Consider the following 23,743-nt stretch of genomic DNA (forward strand, 5'->3'; position numbering starts at 1 on the left):
CACTCTTTTGACCTCATTTAACCTTCATTACCTTCTTAAAGGCTTTATCTCGTAGTACAGTGGGTTGGTGGTTAGAGCGGCAACATATAGATTGGGGGCGGATACATTTCACTTCATAATGGGGAGAGGATGGAAGGAGAGTATTCCAGGTAAAGGGGGTAGGACAGGAAAACATTCAGAGGTAGGAAGGTAAGGAGGAATCCAAAGGGAAAAGGGTTCCCTGTGGTTGGAGCTTAAGATGCTTAGAGTGTGAGCGCTATGGTGAAGGCTGGGGGTGCAGGGAAGCGAGCCCTGGGTTGAACTCGTCAGGTTAGGAAATCTTAGATAGCCCACTGATTTCTCCCCCTTAAACTTTTACATTGTAAAAAGAGCTCTGAATTAACAGGAGAGGATCTAGAGTTTAATAACTCTGAAACCTTGGGGAAATCATTTGTTTTGAGCCTCAGTTTCTCCAATTTAAAAACAGTCATACTATAACCCTTAACTTCCTGGATTGTTGGCTGAGAGGAGATAATGACTGTGAAATGTCTTAGGAACAAAAAAGTGCTGTATAATTACTGAGGATTTTTTAAAAAACCTTTCACCAAACCAAATAGTTTTCTTGACAAAAACACCGCGTGGGTGGATTTGTTATCCCTTCCTTTTGTGATACACTCTCAAGGCCGTGCATGGACCACCCTGGAGTCCAATATTCTTTACTGTTTTCTTTGCTCATCTTTTAAAAGGACTGGCAAAATTGAAAAAACAAAAACAAAGACAGGTTGTTCTTTGGATAAAAAAAAAAGTCACGCTGCTCTTTCTGAAAAATGTTTGTTATTCCCAATTATCCTGTTTCTTCTCTGTCCTTTGTGCCTTGCCTAGACAGAGTTATTCTCAAGCCTCACTGCCTCTGTGCTCTTCTGTCCTCCGGGCCAAAACGCGTGACTGTTATTGCTTTCCTCAGCTCACTCAGCTCTTTCTGCCGTGGTTCAGAGTATCTCTGAAATCCTGCCTCTTTATAAGCTGATTTTCTGACTGACTTGGACAGAGTGGTAATTTTCACTATGACAGGTCTCTTTATTTTTCATCACTCCCAAGTGCCTTGTTATTCTGTGCAAACCATATATGTGTTTAATACCCTTGTATATGTATTTGTGAGGTATAATATAGAGTAAGAAAAGTCTTTCTTGTTTTGTACACATCAGAATTTCAATTTCAAATTCATTGTGGTCCCTTGAGAAGTTATGTACTCTGCATCTGAAATTTATATTCCTCATTTACCATGGGTGTTTTAAAAAAAATTTTAAAATATGTTTTTATTGATGTCAGAGAGGAGGGAAGAGGGAGAGAGGGATACAAACACCAATGACGAGAGAGCATCATTGATTGGCTGCCTCCTGTATGCCCCCTACGGGGGACAGAACTCACAACCCAGGCATGTGCCCTGACTGGAAATCGAACCGGGACCTCCTGGTTCATGGGTCAACGCTCAACCACTGAGACGCACCAACCAGACGATGGGGCGTTTTTTAAAATGCCCTCTTCAATTAATTATGTGTGAAAATAATCAAAAGAAACTAGTAGAGAAGAATGAAAAAATCAAAGTCCTCATAAGGAAATGAGACATTGAAACTGATGTACACAACTTATCAGCTGTTGTCTTTCATTACTTCTCTCTATTTTTATGGCTTCTGCTTTATTTGATCAGAAGCCTGACCTTGTCATTATGAAATTATGTTTATGCTGTTTGACTTATATTATATAACAAACTGCCCTTAGCTGTAGCTGTTGCACAGAATTTAAATTGCCTTTGAGGATAAAAGGGAGAATTAAGACAAATGGTTCCTGAGGCTAGAAACCCAACCAGCAATCTCCCTTCCTAATGGAGTTACATTTTATTTATTTCCACTCTCGAAGCACTGTGACCTTTTTCAGTAAAGCCACAGAGTTCTTTTCTTAGAAAGACAGTCAATTTGAGTTATCATTTAAGGATGAAGGCAACTCAGTTGTACTTGTAAAACATCAGTTGACCTTGCCTAAATTTCAGAAAATAAAATGTCAGTACACATAAACACATTTTCTCTCAGCATTGAAAAGTTCTAGTCTATAATCTACTTGCTTGCTAAGAATAGAAGTATCACTTAAAGATTTACTGGGATAGTTTCTCCCAGAAGTGGATTTACTCCATTTCCCATCAGTGCTCTCTTGACTACCACCTAGTGGAATATATGAACTTTGCCTGTTGGTTAACATTGGGAGAAGGAAATGAGTAAGATGAAATTTATCTTGGAAAAAAATTTTCATGATGATGAGTTTTTGTTACTTCTTTAGTAATAATGCAGGTTGCAAAAAATACATGAGTTCAGAGTGAAGAACGCGCAGGAATTCATGTGATATCTAATAACATGCTTATCCACAAATAAAGCTATTTTATTCAGAAACTTAGAAGCTGGATAAATCAGAGACTGTGTCTTGCCTATTGTACTTCTAAATTATGTTCAGAGGCGTCTCTTAATTTCTCAAGATGAGGCTCCATAAAAATTTAAAATATTAAGCTTCAAAGCTCCTGTGCTAGGAAGGGATCATTGTACTTAACTGATAGGTAAGTAAAAATGCAGAGATAAGATAGTCAATTTTTATCCAAGCTGGGAAGAAAGGCAGATGCCTGTATTCTGAGGTGTTCTCTCCCAAACAATGAAACAAAAAAAGGCAAATGAAGCTTTAAGGCCCTTCGCTCTGTATTGGTGGGGGAGCTCTGTTCAGCCTCTGTTAAAGAAGAAACATGAATGAGCAAAAACCAAAAATCTGTCATTTATTGACTAATTTCTTTTACTTGGTTACCCATCATAGTGTCATTTCCTCTGTGGCCACCAGGCTTGGTCCTCATGTTTACATGGGATGTGAGTAGAATCATCTTCCCTTTCCTCTAGGGTCATGCCTTTCAGATGGCATCAGTGTGACCAGATACACATTCTTTTTATGCTCATGAATATTTTGCTTACCTGATTCTTCTTTTTTAAAAATAATACTCACCCAAGCATATGTTTTTATTGATTTTGGAGAGAGAGGAAGAGAGAGAAAGAGAGAGAGAGAGACATCCATGTGAGAAACTGATCAGTTGCCTCCTGTATGTGCCCTGACTGGGGATCAAACCTGCAACCTTTTGCCCAGCTGGTGTGTTCAGTGGTTGAGCATGGACCCATGAACCAAGAGATCACCGGTTCAGTTCCTGGTCAGAGCACATGCCTGGGTTGCAGACTCAATCTCCAGTAGGGGGCGTGCAAGAGGCAGCTGCTGGATGTTTCTCTCTCAGCAATGTTTCTATCTCTCTATCCCTCTCCCCTTCTCTCTCTACAATCAATAAAAATATATGAAAAACAAAAAAGAAAAGCACCTGCAACCTTTTGGTGCAGGGGACAATGCTCCAACCAACTGAGCTACCTGGCTAGGGCTACCTACTTGATTCTTGATGATCTGTGCATAAGTAGGGGGAACAAGGCCTAGGTAGGGGAGTGGGAAATATAATTAAAATTCAGAAAAAAATTTATCACCAGATCCACTTTCAGCCTGTTTCATCAAACAAGAAAAAAGCCACAGAATCCACTGGAATTAAATTTCCTCTCATTTTTTCTCTGGTAGATTTCTACCCCCATCCAGCCAACCAGGCTCTAGTGAAGACTCAACACAAGCATTTTATATCCCAGGACACTCTATGGAAGAGTCCTGACTTGTTTTCTTACTTCCTGAGTGGCACAGAATGGCCCTGTGACCTCTGCTGCCTGAATGATAGGTAGCCTTCAAAACTTCCAGCCTCTCAATTTTTCTCCTTAATAAACAACTGACATTAATTGCTTGTAACTGCCATTGTGCTGAAGGAATGCATATGATTTTGCACTGTTGGCTTTGGTGGGAAGGCCATCTCTGTCTTTGTCATCCTCTGCCTTTTGGGGAGTTAGATTTACCTTGTCTGGTGTTTGCCTCTAGCGTTGCTACACCCCTGCTGTCTGTACCTGTCACAGTGAGGCCTGGTAATGCATAGTTTCCTACATCTACCTGCTGCTGGAGCCCCTGGCATGTCTATGAAAACAGAAGGGGAGGTTCAAGAACCAAATCTTAGCCCTAGTCAGTTTGGCTCATTGGATAGAGCATCGGCCTGTGGACTGAAGGGTCTCAGGTTTGATTCCAATCAAGGACACGTACCTCGGTTGCAGGCTCAATCCCCAGCCCTGATCGATGTTTCTCTCTCTGTCTCTCCCTCTCCCTCTACTCTCTCTAAAAACAAAATCAATGGAAAAACATCCTCTGGTGAGGATTAACAAACAAAAGAAAAGAAGAAGCAAATATTATACTTCTCACCCCCAAAGACTAAAATCATGTCTGAGTTCTTCCCTTTTTCCATTTCCAATCAATGCAACATTGAAGGGTGTTATATAGCTGGTTGTTAAAAATATACTCACTGCCCTGACCGGTTTGGCTCAGTGGATGGAGCGTCGACCTGTGGACTCAAGGGACCTGGGTTCGATTCCAGTCAAGGGCATGTACCTTGGTTGTGGGCACATCCCCAGTAAGGGGTGTGCAGGAGGCAACTAATCGATGTTTCTCTCTCATCGATGTTTCTAACTCTCTATCCCTCTCCCTTTCTCTCTGTAAAAAAACAATAAAATATTTAAAAATATATATATACTAGAGGCCCGCTGCACAAAAATTTGTGCACTGGCGGGGGGGGGGGTGTCCCTCAGCCCCACTTGTGCCCTCTCACAGTCTGGGACCCCTCAGGAGATAACCACCTGCTGGCTTAGGCCCGCTCCCTGGGTGGCAGATGGCAGGCCCGATCCCTAGGTGCCTGCCCCACCTCCCCGGGTCATGCACAGGGTGGGCCGATCAGGGGGTTGGGGCGCCACCCCTGGATGCGCACAGGGCAGGGCCGATCAGGGGATTGTGGCGCCGCCCCCGGTCCTGCACAGGGCAGGGCCGATTGGGGGGTTGGGGCACCACCCTCGGTCCCACACAGGGCAGGGCTGATCAGGGGATTGGGGTGCCGCTCCCAGTCAAGCACAGGGCAGGGCCAATCCGGGGGTTGGGGCGTGACCCCTGTCGTGCACAGGGCAGGGCAGATCCGGGGGTTGGGGCTCCGCCCTGGGTTGCACACGGGATGCCCGGGTGGGCCGGCGGATCGCTGCTGCCCTGCTCGGCCGCCCTGGGTCTGGTCGCACATGGGACCCGCCCAGGATCGCAGATAGCAGGCCCGGATGGCGGCAGGGCAGGCGGGATGGCGCTGTCCCGCCCTGCCTGCGGTATGCAAATTAGCCGTCATCTTTGTTGGCGGTTAATTTGCATATCACGCTGATTAGCCAATGGGAGGCGTAGCAAATGTATGGTCAATTATCATGTTTGTCTATTATTAGATAGGATACTTCACTAAAAACCCTACTAACCAAAAAGGGACATACTTGCTTTTCCTCTAAAAATCAAAACAACTCAGAAAGCAAAGCATAATGAAACGTATATACTCCATTCTCTGTGTTTTCTTCTTAGAAGACCATTGGGCTTTGTGTCACTCACTATTAAAAGTAACAGCATCTGTCCTTTGCTCTCCCCTTTGGGAGTGAATTACAGCTCCATTCCAGACTTTAAGGCTGGTGTGTACATTTTAAATGAACAGTTGTGTGTACTTTTAATTTATTGCAGCCTTCTCTTGGAGTCAAGAAGCCTACCAAAGCCATGATCTTTGTGATCTTGAGCCCAGTGGGATCTTACTTTTCGAAGGAAACCTTAAATCCCGTGTCCCTGTGGGCCAATCCGAAGTTTGTAAGAGCCTGGAAAGGTGGGACTGGGGACTGCAAGATGGGAGGGTAAGTAAATCTGTGTTTCTGTCTAAAGGAAAGAGTTCCTCACGGTCATTGAGTGCCATTTCACCTCGGTACCCGTACATATATGAATATTCCAATCATAATGCTTGTTTTTGTTTTGGGTTTAGTTTTCATTGAACTTGTTGTTTAAAGTAATAACCTGTTGCCCTCTATTGGAAGAAACATTGGATGTTATGCTTAGCCATGAATTGAAATAAGTAATTAAAAGAGGAATCAAATCAGTGATTTGAGTGAACTGCCCTTGGACGCTGGCCCTCTGGCTGCAGGCTGTCGGCTGGCATTAAAGAGTGTCTGGTGCTGGGGCCAAGGCCCTCCGATGGCTCCAAGGGGTCCTGTCTGGGGAAGGTGCCTGCTTCATTGAAGTGTGTCTTCATTGCTACAGATTGTAGCCATACCTGCTGCCAACTGGCTGAAGGACAGCCCTGCTTTGGCTCTGGCAGGCCAGTCTCATAGACCATATGTAGCTGGCTGGAAAGAAAAGAGCATTTGAGAAGTGTTAGACAATGTCAGGGGTGGACTTGGCCGTGAATGGGGAATGCTCCTGTGGGTGAGCAAGAATAGCTGTATTAACCAGCATGGGCTCTTCCTGTATGAATACCAAGTGCTGATGTGGTCACATATCTGGGCAGTAGCAGCTCTAGAAGGTGGCTCAGTGGCAGTCTTCTGGGCCTCGTACAAAATGCAGAGTCAGGGAATCCTGGGAGAATCGAATGATGTGCTGCTGGGATGTGAGACAGACACTGAAGCTGCTTTGACCCTCGGGTAGTCTTTCTCTATTTCTACACACACACACAAAAGGTTATAAAATTCTATGACCTGTCATCCCTGCTTGTAGTCTCAGCAACTGCATTCTGTCACTGGATAGAGAAATCCTAGTGCAGTTTGTTAAAGTAAGAAGTCCCTTTCTTTTCCTTCTGGTTGAGAGCACTCCTTCCTGAATGTGTCCTAGGCCAGCCAGGCTGAAACTGCTACGGTTTACTTTCCTGATTTCTTGTTTACTCGCTCAGACTTCTTCATATACACTGCACACCATCTGTATTACTTTGTTAAAACTTCTCTTAGAGTGCACATTGCAGTAAATCAACAATCTTGATAAAGAAGTAATAATTTAAAATAGTTTATCTTCTTCATATTTGCATTCTAGCTCCCCCGACCTGCCTAGGGAAATGATAACATGGGTACATTGGGATATCGTGGGGTCTGGCTGGTGTGGCTCAGTGGTTGAGCATTGACCTGTGAATCAGGAGGTCACGGTTCGAGTTCAGGTCAGGGCACATGTCCAGGTTTTGGGCTTGATCTCTAGTAGAGGATTAAGTACCTAGTACCCTGTCTGCAGGTAGGAGTCTCTCAACAGACAATAGTTGATATTATGAGGCGCTTTCTTGTTCATTTCCTTGACTCTATCTTAGGAGCAATCAATTGGATTTTATACAATGGAATTTACTCTTGGAGAGGTGTACTTAATATATCTTTTTCTCAGATATTTATTCCATTTAAAATTATATTAAAACATTTCCATGTAGACAGTTCTCTCCCCCGCCTTTTTTTTTCATTTTTCTCTTTCCTCCAAGGAAATGTGTTTCTCTTCTGAATATTAGCAGCATATGGGAATGAACCAAACAAATTACTACAGTATCACTTACCCTGTGGACATTAAAGTATAGCTTATGTCTGAGAGAATTTTGAGAAAAAAAAAAAACACAACCCATTGATGGAATATGATGATTAAACAAACTAAACAAATAAAATCCCTTTTCCTTTCAATGCACTGAAACAGTCAGCTTTAATTCTCTTTCCTGCCCAATCAGCTTGATGTTGCTAAGGAATCATAGTTTTAATTCTTCCACACTCTCAAAAGTGTGTGTATGTTTGTTTTTTAGAAGCTTCTTCAAACAGCCAAATATTCATACTGTGAAAATTTTGTATATTTTTTAATAGAGTAAAGGGAATTTTTCTTATGAGATAAATCATTTCTCTATTGTCAGATATGGAAAAAATCTCAACAGCTGTGTCTGTGAACTAGAGAAAAGTCAATTATAATAGTTATTTTTTTATAATTTTATTTTTAAATATATTTTTATTGATTTCAGAGAGGAAGGGAGAGAGATAGAAACATCAATGATGAGAGAGAATCATTGATCGGCTGCCTCCTGCATGCCCTCCTGGGGATCAAACCCGCAACCTGGGCATGTGCCCTGACTAGGAATCGAACCATGACCTCCTGGTCCATGGGTTGACGCTCAACCACTGAGCCCTAGCTAGGCTTATAATAGTTATTTTTTTAAATGAATTTCACTAGCGTAGACAAGGCTTATATAACCTGTTTCCTAGATTTTATTGTTATCATTTTATTTTTTCTACACAACACTATGCAGTATATAACAAGAGTTTTTATTTGCCAGATGAATTGGGTGAGGCAAAAATGTGAACTCAGTTAAGTTTACATAGAGCCAAATAGTAGAAGTGCAGGAGCTGCCCTTAGCCTGCTGGCCCCAAACCCATGCCCTTTCTATTGGACCGCCCCCTAAAGTCGGGTTAATACTCATTATTTAAACACTAGAGGCCCGGTGCACGAAATTCGTGCACTGGGGATGGGCGGGGGGTCCCTTAGCCCAGCATGTGCCCTCTTGCAGTCCGGGACCCCTCCCTCGTTACTGCCCACCTGCTTGCTGCTTCCTACCACTCGGCTTGCTGCTCCTTAGTGCTGCCACGAAGGCCTTGGGTCTGCTGGGTGCCGGGCCTGCGGGTTTGTGTCTCTGATACCCCCAGCAGCCCCAGCACCTTGATGGCGGGGCTTGGGGCTGCCGGTCTTTGATCAGGGCCCCAGCAGCCCCAGCAGCCCCAGCACCACCTAAATAACTTAAGGGAAACTTTATTTAGTCTTCTTTTAAAAGCAATCTAGTTTAAAAATGAGTTGCAGTTAAGACAGAACAAAGAACATAGTACCTAAGAGTGAGATAGACTGACAGAGGAGAGGCTGGGCAATGGTCAGGGGCTTACATGCCAACTGTTCTCCACCTGGGAAATGATGTAAAATCGGTTTCTTTAGTTTTCTGCTTAATGGTCTTCTCCAGCACTGAGGTCAGAGGAGCCGCCTTCTAGCCCCCAGGCTGCTTCTCAGAGCCGGAAATTTCGCCATAGACCTCTGCCTAGGACAGGACCTCTGCACCCCCAGGGTGCATAAACACACAGGGCTTCCATCAGGCTCCTCTAATCCCGGGCCGGGAGGCCTCTCGGCTCCGCTGATCCCAGGGTCCTGAGGCCTCTCGGCTCCACTGATCCCGGGGCTGGGAGGCCTCTCGGCTCCCATGATCCCAGGGCCGGGAGGCCTCTAGGCTCCGCTGATCCCGGGGCCGGGAGGCCTGGCAGCTCCGCTGATCCCTGGGCCGGGAGGCCTCGCAGCTCTGCTGATGCCCGGGCTGGGAGGCCTCTCGGCTCCGCTGATCCTGGGGCCCTGAGGCCTCTCGGCTCCGCTGATCCCGGGGCCCAGAGGCCTCTCAGCTCCCCTGATCCCAGGGCCGGGAGGCCTCTCGGCTCCATTGATCCTGGGGCCGGGAGGCTTCTCAGCTCCGCTGATTCTGGGGCCCTGAGGCTTCTCGGCTCCGCTGATTCTGGGGCCCTGAGGCCTCTCGGCTCCGCTGATTCCGGGGCCCTGGGGCCTCTTGGCTCCATTGATCCCGGGGCCGGGAGGCCTCTCGGTTTCTGCTGATCCCGGGGCCCTGAGGCCTCTCGGCTCCATTGATCCCGGGGCCGGGAGGCTTCTCGGCTCCGCTGATTCTGGGGCCGGGAGGCCTCTCGGCTCCGCTGATCCCCGGGCAGTGAGGCCTCTCTGCTCTGCGGCTTCAGGGCTGTTTGGCTTCGCTCTACCGCTTGGAGCCTGAGTATGCAAATTAACCGCCATCTTTTAGCTTCTATAATTGAAACATTGTATCTTTTGGAGCTGTTGCTTCAGGAGCTCAGAGCCCTGCAGCCACAGGCGGGGAACGTTGGAGTCCGCCAGTCACTGGAGCAAGCAAGCCTCATGTTCGCTTCAGTGCATGGCTGCCGGCCGCCATCTTGGCTGACAGTTAATTTGCATATACTCACTGATTAGCCAATGAAAAGGGTAGTGGTCGTACGCTAATTACCATGTTTCTCTTTTATTAGTGTAGATATTCATAATTTAACTCAGTTATTGCCTATACAACATCGATTCTGAATAAAGGTTATCTGACTTTTTATTAAATAAAAGCCTCACATACCAGGGTTGTATTGTCTTTAGATTAACCAATAATTTATATTTTATTATCAGTGTTTGAAGGTCTTTTAATTACTCTTACATTGCCTCCATGTGAGTAAACATCATCATTGTCCAGATTGCTATAGCCATGTAGTCTAGTGCCTATTTCTCATAGCTTTCTAGAATATTTTAGTTATGAGTCAATATTCTTTCAGTTGCATGTTGAAAAAACAACTCAAGCCATCTTAAGTAGTAAAGGGATTGATTGGCTCAGGTAAGTAGGGTGGTAACAGTGGATCTGTTGGAGAAACAGAAGCCTCGGTTTCTCATCTGAATAATGGAAATTGTTCTGGGGGTTAATTCAATACTGGTGTGAGGTTTAAATGAAATAATTCATGTAAAATTGCTTGGAAAGTGAAAAAATATATATTCAATAACTTTTAACTGTTATTAATTTGGTTATTTATCTGTGTTCTCATATCTCTACTTATCAAGTTAGAATTCCACAATTTTGCTTTGTGTGTGTTCTTTCTCTCAGATGAGTGCAATTAGATCATTTAGGTTCTAATTTAATGTTATGCTGTTACCTAGAAAGTTAACATGTTAAGAACATAGTGCATATTAAGAACATAATACATTGATTACATCCACATGTGAATTAAAGACTTTAGTATTTTGGTGTGGAAGATGGGGTAAGTGTATATTTATAATCAGTATGTTTCCTGTTTCTTAAAAGGAATTATGGCTCCTCCCTTTTTGCCCAATGTGAAGCAGTGGAGAACGGGTGTCAGCAGGTTCTGTGGCTCCATGGAGAGGATAATCAGATAACGGAAGTTGGAACTATGAATCTTTTCCTTTACTGGATTAATGAAGATGGAGGTAATCCACTCAGATTTCAGCTCCTTGCTTTTTTTTCCCCTTCAATCATTTTCAGTGGGATTGGAAAGAAAAGAACTAGGACCTTAGAATAAAGAAACAAGTAGCACAATTCCAATGTCTAAATAACATACTGTGCTTTTGCTGTCCAATAGACATGAGTTCAAGTTTACAGAATTTCTAAAGGTTTTTTTTTTTTTTTGGCTTTATATGTATGTATTATTAAGATGTCAACTTAAGGAATTTGAATCTCCACAATTTGAAGATTTGATACCTTATTCCTAACATTTTTTCTTATCGGAAATCCCTTGCATTTGGAGTTAGGTCTCAGATCAATTCAATGGTCATACACCGTATAGTATGTATAAAATGCTATAGTAATAAACACAGCCTATTGATTTTATTGATATGAAATTTACTATACTCCCTTGCTATAATTCTTTCAAAAATTGTTGCACTTTATACATATTTTGATAATATATCAGAAGCCTTCCAGGTTTACTCTGGAGCTCACTTTAATTGGAACATAGTAATTTTAGAACATATTGTTCTATTTTGGAATTGTACTTAGATCCTGGTTCATTCAAGCTTATTAATATATGTCTACTATAAAAATCAGTACTTCCTTACTTCCTTTAATATCCTGAATGCTCATTATTTCTCTTTGCTACTTTTTCTCTTTATTTTTTTAAATTTAGTGTTATTTTTTTTATAACCATTTATCCTTTCTATGCCCTCTTCCAACTCCCCTGCAGCTTGCTTTTGTTGTTGTTGTTCTTAGTTAGCAGAGACCATAGGAGTTCATTGAAGTTCAATGTCTGTAGTATTGAATTAAATGCCCAATAATGGGGAGGGGGGATGTAGATGTATGCATTTATTTCTACTAGAATTTTAATAGTCATAAAAAATTTTGAGACATTTTTAGGCTTGTTTGCATTCTTAGGGTTTTCATTTCATAGTACTGAGTGTAGAAATATAAAATATTGTTTCCAGATACTTATAAAGTCTATTGGTTTTACTTAAAATTTTAAGTGAAATGTTTATTTTAAAGTAGCTCTTTTGTCATTTGGCTACAAATAGAGGAAACTGGTGACTTGTGGCATACATAAGAGCTATACACTGATTTGAGCATTAGTTGCAGAGACTAATAAAATTGAGCCTACATTCCAGTGAGAGGTAGAATAGTAGGTGTGGTGCGAACACTTGTCCTGGGATAGGCCATTGGTAATCTTTGGCACATGAAAAGGCAGATACAGATCACGCTCATTCTTCCATCCCTGCTGTTTGTACTTGGCACTATTTAAAAACAAAAATTTTACTGGAATATTTGTAATTTCTAAATTTGAGTTTTTGCATATGACATATATCATACACTGTGCTTGAAAGATGACAGCCAGTGTTGAACTCTGCACGTAGGAGATAAGAGATTGATTCAACTCATTCTTCCCGCTGGTCCACTCCCACCATCATCTCCCCAAAAACCCACACAACTCCAACAAAAACAGTTACATCAGTCAGAAGTGTCTACATCATCATTTAAGGATGGGAGATGTCAGGATTTAAGCACAGTCTAAATCAGAGCTACATGATTTAACCAGAAACAGGCCTGGTGAAAAATTAAGCCTTATCCAAACAATTGTCATGGACCATTTCCACTATGGCTTTTAAAGGTCAGAATAGAAATGAGTGAATTTGTCTTCTGACTCTTACAAAATATACAAGACCTTAAGAGTTATTATTCAGATTATGATTGCCTGAGATCACTTTAGTTTTAATGTGAATGTGCCCCTTCAGTTTGAGGGTGTTCATTTAACAGATTAAATATAAATTAAAGTAAGGAGAAAGGAAATGGAATAAATGTTTGGGTAATACTATGAGAAAAGGCAGTAGAATACCATGAATAACCGTTGGGCTAAAACCAGAAGACATTGAGGCAACTCTATAGTAACTTTGATTTTTACCATGTGCCTTTAAGAAAATATAAAGAGCCCTAGCTGGTTTAGCTCAGTGGATAGAGCATCAGCCCGAGGACTGAAGGGTCCCAGGTTCAATTCTGATCCAGGGCATGTACCTTGTTGCAGGCTCCATCCTGGCCCTGGTTGGAGTGCGTGCATGAGGCAACAATTTGATGAGTCTTTCTCACATTGATGTTTCTCTCTGTCTTTCCCCCTCCTTCCACTCTCTCTAAAAATCAATGGAAAAATATCCTCGGGTAAGGATTAGAAAAAGAAAAAGGAAATATAAAGAATAATGGAAATCAGCAAAATTTTGATTTTTACAAATGTTATCAACAGCAGGTATATGCAGAGTTCTTTTAGTAATAACCTGCTGTCTGTCATGCGCACCCACTCTCTCTGCTGCTTTTGAAAGGTCACTAAAGTAGATAATCTGTTCACAGCACCATGCCTTGCATGACGAGTGTATGTGGCAATTATCCCGTACCTCATGTGGATTTTGATTCCAGTAATAAGATCACACAGCCTCGAGTCTCCTTTTTACTCAGTGGATGAGTAATTTAACACATACACTTGCAGAGACTAATACGATTGTTGGAACAATTTTTTTTTAAAATATATTTTATTGATTTTTTACAGAGAGGAAGGGAGAGAGATAGAGAGTTAGAAACATCAATGAGAGAGAAACATCGATCAGCCGCCTCCTGCACATCTCCTACTGGGGATATGCCCGCAACCCAGGTACATGCCCTTGACCAGAATCGAACCCGGGACCCTTGAGTCCGCAGGCCGACGCTCTATCCACTGAGCCAAACCGGTTTCGGCTGTTGGAACAATTTTTATCTTCTACTGGACACTGGAGCCACCCTGAGAATTGGACCCAGTTCCTGTGGTTGAGTTCACAGATAGTTTGGGAGAATGATCCTGGCAGTGAGTGTTGATGCTGCTCAGTCTGCTCAGGCTCTGAGAGCCTTCTTGGACATCAGGCATTTACACCAACTTTGCTTGGAGCCCTCCTCCCTCCGACGTCTGTTGGTGTGCTCCGATCCCGCCTTCCAGTCTTTGCCCACATATCCCATTCTCAGTAAGGCTTTCCTGAGCACCTTACTAAAAATTGCAAACTCACCCAGCCGGTGTGGTTCAGTGGTTGAGCATTAATCTATGAACGAGGAGGTCACCGTTTGATTACTGGTCAGGGCACATGCCTGAGTTGTAGGCTCAATCCCCAGGAGGGGGCATGTAGGAGGCAGCCGATCAATGATTCTCTTTCATCATTGATGGTTCTCTCTCTTTCTCCCCCTCTCCCTCTTTCTCTGATATCAATAAAAATACATTTAAAAATATTTGCAAACTCCTCTCCCCACTTCACAGCATTTATCACCTTGCCCCTTTTTTCCTTTCATGGTCTAATACACTATTTAACATAACAATTGTTTGCCTCTGCCTATTAGAAAGTAAGCAGGGAGTTATGTCAGTTCTGTGCACTGCTTTATCCTGAGTATAGAGATAAGCCAACTGCATATGGTGGGCACTCAATACACAGATGCTTGTTATGATGGAGTTGCAGCCTGATAACCCCATCGTTAAATTGAAAATGTATTTAATACACCTAACCTACCAACCATCATGGCTTAGCCTTGCCTACCTTATTGTGCTTAGAACACAATATCCCAAAATGCTGGCAACACAGTACACAGCGTACCAGTTGTTTACCCTCGAGATCACGAGGCTGACTGGGAGCTGCGATTCGCTGCCACTGCCCAGCATCCATGAGAGCATCGGACTGAACATCTGTCGCCTGGGAGAAGGTCAAAATTCAAAGTTTGGTTTTTCCTGAATAAGTATCATTTTCACACCAGCTTAAAAGTAAAAAAAAATCATGTCAAAGCATTGTTAGGCCAGGCCCGTCTGTATATTTGTTGAATAAATGAATAATTGTGCTGATGATGTTTAGGGCTCTTACGCAAACCCACATTCCTGGTTCCCATTAGTGCTTGACTTTGGGATGTCACAGATGAATCCTGCTGTTGTTGCTTCTAAATTCTTCAGCTTCTAAAAATGATTTCTCTGTCAAAAACAAGCTGCATTTGTAGGCTCTGTTTTCCTCATGTTGGGCCATCTGGAGCCGGTTCTGGCTCTCCTAAGCATGTTTGTGGTTGCAGAGGAAAATGAATATTTCTCACCCAAATGTTGTCATGTCATCATCTCTGTCTGGCAACCAGGGAAACAGATGTTCTGTTCCTTGACCTCAGGCTAGTGGTTACAGTTTGGGTGTTAAATATATTTCACAAAACTGCATTTACACAGGCGGGGCCGCTGTTTTCATTTAACTTGATGGAGTCTTAGAGCTCAGCAAGCTCTAGGAAAAGGTCCAGTTTGGGGCCACTGGAAGTATGTTTGTCTCTATGTGTGGAGTGTGTGCGTATATATACACACACATGTAGATCCATACATTTGTGTGTCTAGCTAGCTAGCTCTTGCAAAACACAGGTTTATTTTGAGAGCAACATTTCCAAGTAGCCCCAAGGACGTTGCCAAAACCAAGTTTTCCTCTTTCCTGAAAGCATTTTTCAGATGATTTTTAGACACATTTAAAAAAAATCATACTGCTATATCCTAGCAAAGAGATTATTCATTTTTTTTTTTTATTCAAAAACACTTATTACATCCATTCTGAGTCAGGCAGAATGCTGAGTTTTGGGGACACAGGAATGAATATAGAGTTTTGGTCTTCCAAAACTTATTCAGCTTGTTTGTTGGGGATGTGTGATGTATCCACAGTGTGACAGGTGAGCCCAGACCCCAGTATCCCATCAGAAAGGGAAAGACCCCAGTGTTGGGCCCTGAAGCTCTGGTCCTGACTGTCCCCCACTGTCACCAACCTTGCAAGTCACTTGTGTTTGTAGGGCCTCAGTTTCTTCTGTAAAGTAAGGATATATATTTTATTGATTTTATTCAGAGAGGAAGGGAGAGGGATAGAGAGTTAGAAACATCGATGAGAGGGAAACATCGATCAGCTGCCTCCTGCACACCCCCTACTGGGGATGTGCCCGCAACCAAGGTACATGCCCTTGACGGGAATCGAACCTGGGACCCTTCAGTCCGAAGGCCAATGCTCTATCCACTGAGCCAAACCGGTTAGGGCTACAGTATTCTTAAAAGGTTTGTAATGACCAGTGTTCCCAAGTATGATCCTATCTACATTATTCTAATTACTAACCAGCTTTAACCCACTAAATTTTGACTTCACAATGTTCCTCCTAAGAGTAGTCTATAACTCTTGCTGTTTGTTAGTGGAAAACCATCTCATTTTTTACTGGTTAAGGGTACATTGAAGATGAATGGATGAGTAGTATCTCTTTCTCTCTCTCTCTCTCTCTCTCTCTCTCTCTCTCTCTCTCTCTCTCTTTTCCATTCTCCTTCTCCTCCTTCTTCTTCATCTTTTTCTTCGAATAAATATCTACGTGAAGTGTAAATTGAGTTGAGAAATTTGACAATGCAGAACAGTAACATCTTCATGTTTATTATTAGCCAAGTTGCAAGACACAGGTGTTTTTTTTTTGTTTGCTTGTTTTGTTGTTGTTATTGTTGTTGTCTTAATGGCTATTGGTATAAGGCAGTGGTTCTCAACCTTCCTAATGTCGCGACCCTTTAATACAGTTCCTCATGTTGTGGTGACCCCCAATCATAAAATTATTTTCGTTGCTAATTCATAACTGTAATTTGCTACTGTTATGAATCGTAATGTAAATATCTGGTATTCAGGATGTGTTTTCATTGTTACAAATTGAACATAATTAAAGCATAGTGATTAATCACAAAAACAATATGTAATTATATATGTGTTTTCCAATGGTCTTAGGCGACCCCTGTGAAAGGGTCATTCAACCCCCAAAGGGGTTGCGACCCACAGGTTGAGAACCGCTGGTATAAGGCATGGCTAATATAGTTAAAGTCTGAAAATATTCCAATTTCTAATTGACAGAAGAAGAACTGGCAACTCCTCCACTAGATGGCATCATTCTTCCGGGAGTGACAAGGCAGAGCATTCTGGACCTGGCACGCAAGTGGGTGGGTTTTTGACATGAGCAACTTTTCTCAGCATGAAACAAAAAGTTATCAAAATAAGCCCAGCTTCGTGTTGAAATAATATCCTGAAGTTGCAACCAATGTTATCTAATCTTTAATCTTAACTTGAGTGAAAAGAACTCTTCTAAGAGAACTGTCTTGGCAAGACTATCAAGTAAGCATTGTTTATAGGGAGGGCAGAGAGAAACCAGTTTGTCAAGTTGTCCTGGTGAAGAAGTATTCTAGTACTAATCTCAAGCTCTATATCAGGTGTCTCCCACCAACTCACCTGGTTTATAATTTGTGTGCTTCCATTTAGCCAGTCCTTAACTTTTCACATCTAAGTCTATTGTTTCCACATGGCAATGATTTGTAGTTCTCCTCTTCCTCTGTTTATTCCAGCATAGCCATGCTTACCATAGAAATTAAAGAATTCTACTGGCATAAGCGTTTACTAATATAACATTATTAGTTTGGCTGCCTTTCCCTCCCCTCCTTCATGCTCCCTGTCCTTCCAAATTCTCATACATGCTTACTTTAAAATCAAAACACTCAAGCAAGTGTAAAATTATTTTCAGGAGACTTTCTGATTCATGTGACACAGGCAAGCATGTTAAACTATTTAGTACTAGAAATGACATACTTAAGATGAATGTTGAATGAGTTGGTTATCTGGCAAAGGTTCTTGGGTGGAACTTTTGACCCATGTGTTAAACTGATGTCCAAGGGACATGAAAAGGCTGTGCGCATTCTGTGGTCAAACAGTACTAATAAGGCAAATGTTTAGAAACACACATTATCTAGGAGAGCACCAGTACATTTCCTCTGGAAAAAGACTTTGGAAATAGAGGAAATGGGCCTTGTCTACTTCGGGGTTTTGTAGGATTATTTATAGCACAGCTGCCACATGCCGGCTGGCACATTGGGCATGGCATTTACAAACTGTTTGTATAATTTCAAACAGCTTGCCCTGTCCTAAATATGTTTGCAGTTGCAAAGATGTATTTTCCAAGCTCAGTAATTTTTGTTTTATTAGAGAAAAAAATTCAACCACGTACAGAAGGGTTGATGACAAGTTGCAAGTGGAAATGCTTTCCCACACTAATGATTTGCTAGCATGAAAATAGGTTATTTTTTTTATTTTTATTTTTTTTTAAATATATTTTATTGATTTTTTACAGAGAGGAAGGGAGAGGGATAGAGAGTTAGAAACATCAATGAGAGAGAAACATCGATCAGCTGCCTCCTGCACACTCCCTACTGGGGATGTGCCCGCAACCAAGGTACATGCCCTTGACAGGAATCGAACCTGGGACCCTTGAGTCCACAGGCCGACGCTCTACCCACTGAGCCAAACCAGTCAGGGCGAAAATAGGTTATTATGGAGGAAGTTTTTTCTTGACTCCTTAGCTGTAATTTATTTTAAAAGCTATTCTAAAACAGTGAGACATAAATGCCAAGAGCCATGTGGGGGGTTACCATTACTTGCCAGACAGGGGAAATTGTCCAAAGATAAGTAAGGGTGAGCAGAGTAAAAACAATTCTGTTTATTTACAACATTTTTTTTTTCCTTTTCCAGAACACAGAGCTCAGCTTGTTTCAGTTAACTTGGCTGATTTTCTGGAATTTATTTACCTTTGAACAACATAATTGCAATTACAGACTGAGATAAATTGAAACTTGCAAAAAGCCATATTTCTATCACAGGCATATTTTCCTACCCTTCCAAATATATGCTTACAGCATGATGCATTCTTCTAATGTTTTGAATCTTGCCAAGAGCTGTGATTTCCATTTTTATCTATTGTAGATTTGCAGGTTTTAAAAAATACTCTCATTTTATTTAAAAAAAATTTGTCCATTTTTTGTTGTCCTTAATTCAAATAGCCTGTTGACAAACTTTGAGCTTTAACCACTAACATAAAAGAATGTGAATTAAACAGATGAAAGAATGTGTATTAAATAGATAGTTTAACAAGATAGCTTTAAAAAATCAGAATTTTTTTTTTATTTCCTATTCTGGAGCAAATAAAATGTTCCAATAGTTCAGCAGAAGTTGATGAGGTTATATCGATAATTCTGTGATAAAAATCTAATATGATTCTAAGAGTAAGGGAGAAGATTACTGCGGTAAAGTCAACTGAATCAGTGAGTTTAATTTAGGAAGAAAAAATATACAATGCAATTTCTCAAATAAAGTCCAAATATACTTTCACTGTTTTAAAGTAATGAAATCTTCCAGATGTTTAAACTCAGTCTATGTTTTTACTCCATAAAAGACACAATAGAAAAAGGACCAAATTTGGAGGGAGTTGGATTAAACCTGAATTCAGGTCCACTTCCTGCTGTTTACTATCTGTGCGGCCTTAGGGGGAGTCACTCAACTTCCTTGAACCTTTATTTCTTCATCTATACAACGGGGATGATAATACCAACCTTAAAAATCAGAGAAGTTGGTATGCAATGGATGCTCAATAAATGGTAGCTATAATTATTAATGTTATGATAATGTATTCTCTTTTATAGTAAATAGCACTTAAGACCCTGTCAGCTTAGAGTACACGTTAAGTAGCACCAGTGTACGTCAACCTGTTTGGCTTTAGCCATGATAACAAATAAAAGGCCAAAAAAAAAAGCAAAAAAAAAAAGCACACATGTCTTAAAAATATACCGTGCATTTTATGCTGATAATCTTATATTTTGTATCCTGATCCTCTCATTTAGAGAGCCTGTGACCTTGGAATAGGTGCTTAACACCTCACTGTGTTTCACCAGTCAGATGGTGCTTTCTACAGCTTTCCCTCTAAGAATGTAAAATAGAAAGGTAGTGCTGCAGGGCATTTCCCCCCATGCCTTTTCCTTAAAAATATGTATCACTTTATCTTTGATATTGTGAACAGGGTGAATTTAAGGTGTCGGAGAGGTACCTCACCATGGGTGACTTGACAACAGCCTTGGAGCAGAACCGAGTGAAGGAGATGTTTGGCTCTGGCACCGCCTGCATTGTTTGCCCAGTTTCGGATATCCTGTTCAAGGGCGAGGTAAGACAGCCCGCTATTTCTAAGCATCTGCCTATAATTTAATTTTTAAAGTCTGAACAAATTACTAGTTGGACCCAGAATGCAAAGTTTTTTTTGTTTTTTTTTTTTTGGTAGCTTGGCATTCCATTAACTGGGGTGGATTGTCCTCAAGAACCTGTATTAGCAAATTACTTACTCTTACCTTTTCAGTGAGTTTGTGTAAGCTTCAACAAGGTGGGAGGTCAGTTTTGTCCTTGGACAAGGATATCTGCCTTTTGTCAATTTCGGGTTTTGAGATGTGTCACTAGATTTCCACTCATTACTTTCTACTGGCTTTGTACGGAAGGTTCTACAGGTAGTTAGATTTTGATTTCTGGTTGCCAAAAGTAGTTCCAAACTCCTGGAGTAGGAATGGCTAGTAGTTATGGGGAATGCATTTGAATGATCAATTCCTGCATTTATTACTCTTAATATTATTGATGTTGTTTTTATTTAGACCACTTTACAACAATTTTTTTTTTAATTTGGCAAACCTGGTACATTTACTAAAATCTTCCAGAAAACAATTCAAGCATTTAGTTGGAAGAAATTTTCTCCTCCCAGTAAACCAGTCTGATTTTATATGTGCTGTAATTCCATTTTTGGGTCAGTTTTTTTTGCTTTCCCCTTTATTTATTTATTTTTTAAATATTTTATTGATTTTTTACAGAGAGGAAGGGAGAGAGATAGAGAGTTAGAAACATCGATGAGAGAGAAACATCGATCAGCTGCCTCCTGCACATCTCCTACTGGGGATGTGCCCGCAACCCAGGTACATGCCCTTGACCGGAATCGAACCTGGGACCTTTCAGTCCTCAAGCCGACGCTCTATCCACTGAGCCAAACCGGTTTTGGCTGCTTTCCCCTTTATAACAAAGATCCAATACTTATGATTAACATCAACACCTAACTTTGTAACTTAAAGTCATTTGAGTATTATTCTTAAAATGTGAGATGGCTTAAATGACTTATATTAAATATAAATTCTATTGAAATTTAATATTCAACACCATAATATTTTTTTCTCAGCTGGCAGATTTTTTTCTTTTTTTTTCTCTGCTGATTTTAATGGTGGCTGCTTCATTGCTTGAGAATTTTAAACTTGCTTTTAGGGAATGGTTTCTGACCTAATTCCATCTACAGACTTTCAAGAGAGAAGAATGATTCTATTATCATTCAATGCTTGTACTGATTTTAAAGCTACTGTTTCATATTTTATTATGGTAGTATCTAGACATCGGTTACTTTTTTAATGAACTGTGGTTGTCATTAGATCAGATATCTTTAAGTCCAATTATTATTTCACCTATAGATATAAGAAGTTTATAAAATTTAATATGTTTTTAATGGTCTTGTGTTAGAGGGCATTCAGAGCCAAAAGGTACATCTAATTATCCTATTATCCTAAAGGGCATAATAAGAAAGGTGAGAACATGGACTATATGCTAAAATCAGACTATCAAAGGCCTGCAAGCCAGCGAGGCATGAATGGACATGACTGAAATATAAATTAGGGTCTTTAAATCCTTTTCATCCCTGAATTTAACCATGCGATCCAACATTATGGAGGCTGTGGCCCCTGGAAGTTTGGCTTGTAACAGATATAGGGTTAGAAGCCCCTTTTGCGAAGGCATAGACTTACTTTAATTTATGTCCCTAAATGATTTACTATAATGCAAAGTATCTTTGAGTTCTTATTTCTTGCTGAGAGGGTTAAATATGGAAGCCAACCATTTATCTTTGTTGATTTGAGGAATGCTAGAAGAGGTAGGGTTCTCTGAAGTTTAGCCACTATTTTAGCCACCCATAGCTTCTCATTAGTTTCTCAAGTTACCTGGAAGACTGGCATATAAACAAGTTGTGCCCTAAAATCAGTTGGTAGGCAATGGACAACCTATCATTGGCTAGTTACTTTTTATTCAAATTTAGAATAGAAAATAGGCTTTGGAGCTAAAATAATCAGATTATAATAGAGCTATTTCTTATTTCCAGGAGGTGCCTTCATACAGTGGCATCACTGAGTGTCATACTTGTGGCACAGCATACATGAATATCCTCATTATCTCGTGTCTGGTTTTCTTTATAGACCCTACACATTCCATCTGTGGAGAATGGGACTAAGCTTGCAACCCGAATATTGGACAAATTGACTGATATTCAGGTAAGGGGTTCTTTGTCATTTTATTTTAATCAACACTTAGAACCAAATCATATTTCAATGGCAAGAAGAGAGTAAATACTGCCATTTGGGGTGAACAAATTAAATTTAAGGAAGATGTTCCTGATAGTATGTGTGGGCATAAGCAATACAGAAATGGGGAAGAAAAGACATATTTTTAAAAAAAGAAAGAAAATAATTGTTAGGGAATCTAAATTACTTAACATTAGAAAACATATAGAGAGAGCCCTGGCCGGGTGGCTTAATTAGTTGCAGCATTGTCCTGATGCACCAGGGTTGTACCAAAGTTGTCTAGGGTTGGGGGTTTGATTCCCGGTCTTGGCACATGCAAGAGGCAACCAATGGAGGCATGGGTAGGTGGAACAGCAAAATCGATATTTCTCTCTCTATTTGTCTCTCTCTCTAAAAAAATTAATTTAAAAGTTAAAAAATACATAAATTTTGTTAAATCTATAAATCTCATTAAAATGTATAATACTTTTATAAAAAAATCTTGAAAGTAGAAGAAAGCACAGAAGAAAATTAATATCACCTGTGATTCCAGCACTAAGTTATAACCACTGTTAATTTTCGATATCTCAACCTTTAATATTTTATAAGCATTTATATATTTTTAGAGAAATTTGTTTTCTAACAAAATGGAATTATACATAATTTCTATCTGCTTTCTTCATTTAATAAGTCATTTGCTTTTTCATATCAAAATAGCTTTAATTCCATATATGAAGTTAAATTGAATTCTATTATGCCTATGTACCATAAGTTTTAAAGAAAGCTATTATACATTGATTTTGTTAGCGCTTCTTTTACTATTATAAACAGTACATTTTTATTATTTCCTTGGGATAAATTCCTGGAATTGGAATTGTTGGGTCAAAGAGTGTGCACACCTATTTTTTTTTTATAGCTACCTTTGTTGCGCCTTTTTTTTAAAGCAACAATCCAGCATCTCACAAGGTACTTAAGCATCTTTCTAGGTAAGCATATCAAATACCAGGAAATATAAGACTGTTCTATAATTTGTAAATACTTCAAAAGTTATTCAAAGATTTTGTTGAACCCATGATTGCCAGTTGGTGAAAATAACCAAGGGGAACTGAGATACTGAAACATAAAAAGAACTTTGATAGTTTGGGTGACATCAGGTGGTGCTGGGTCTTAAAACTAAGCAGAAATTCAGTTGGTTGGGAAGGCAGCAGATCCTGCAGAGCAACTGAGGTCCTCGGATAGTGATAAAAATGGTATTTTTGAATACCTAGCAACTTTTATGTAAAACTTATAGTATTTACAAAAGGAAAGAATAATAGTGGTTTTTTTAATCAATGAGCTATCTTAACTTCCACCCTTTAACAAACATTTTCTGTAGGAATTTTCTGCAAATTAAATAAAGGAATATCTTAATATTGAAGACATAAAATCTATTCAGAGTTGTTTTCTACATTTGTACATAGAAACAATTAGAAGTAATTTGAAGAAATTTAATGAAACTTTATGGGTGTTTATATTTTGGTGTCCCCCCCAAATATATGCACACTTTA

The 23,743-nt window shown here is 40.5% G+C and overlaps 1 protein-coding gene across 2 annotated transcripts in view; it reads left to right on the forward strand.

Annotated features, from left to right (window-relative positions):
- The window catches only part of BCAT1 (branched chain amino acid transaminase 1), an 88,901-nt gene that overhangs the window by 57,433 nt on the left and 7,725 nt on the right, over window positions 1-23,743 (forward strand). For both annotated transcript variants that reach the window (XM_006090648.3, XM_014457508.2), the window contains exons 6-10: window positions 5,668-5,831; window positions 10,805-10,947; window positions 16,885-16,970; window positions 19,868-20,008; window positions 22,113-22,187. In XM_006090648.3, coding sequence (XP_006090710.1) covers window positions 5,668-5,831; window positions 10,805-10,947; window positions 16,885-16,970; window positions 19,868-20,008; window positions 22,113-22,187 — 609 coding nt within the window. The remainder of the gene's footprint in view (window positions 1-5,667; window positions 5,832-10,804; window positions 10,948-16,884; window positions 16,971-19,867; window positions 20,009-22,112; window positions 22,188-23,743) is intronic.

This window comes from Myotis lucifugus, unplaced genomic scaffold, assembly GCF_000147115.1.
Source record: "Myotis lucifugus unplaced genomic scaffold, Myoluc2.0 scaffold_78, whole genome shotgun sequence".
Taxonomy (NCBI): domain Eukaryota; kingdom Metazoa; phylum Chordata; class Mammalia; order Chiroptera; family Vespertilionidae; genus Myotis; species Myotis lucifugus.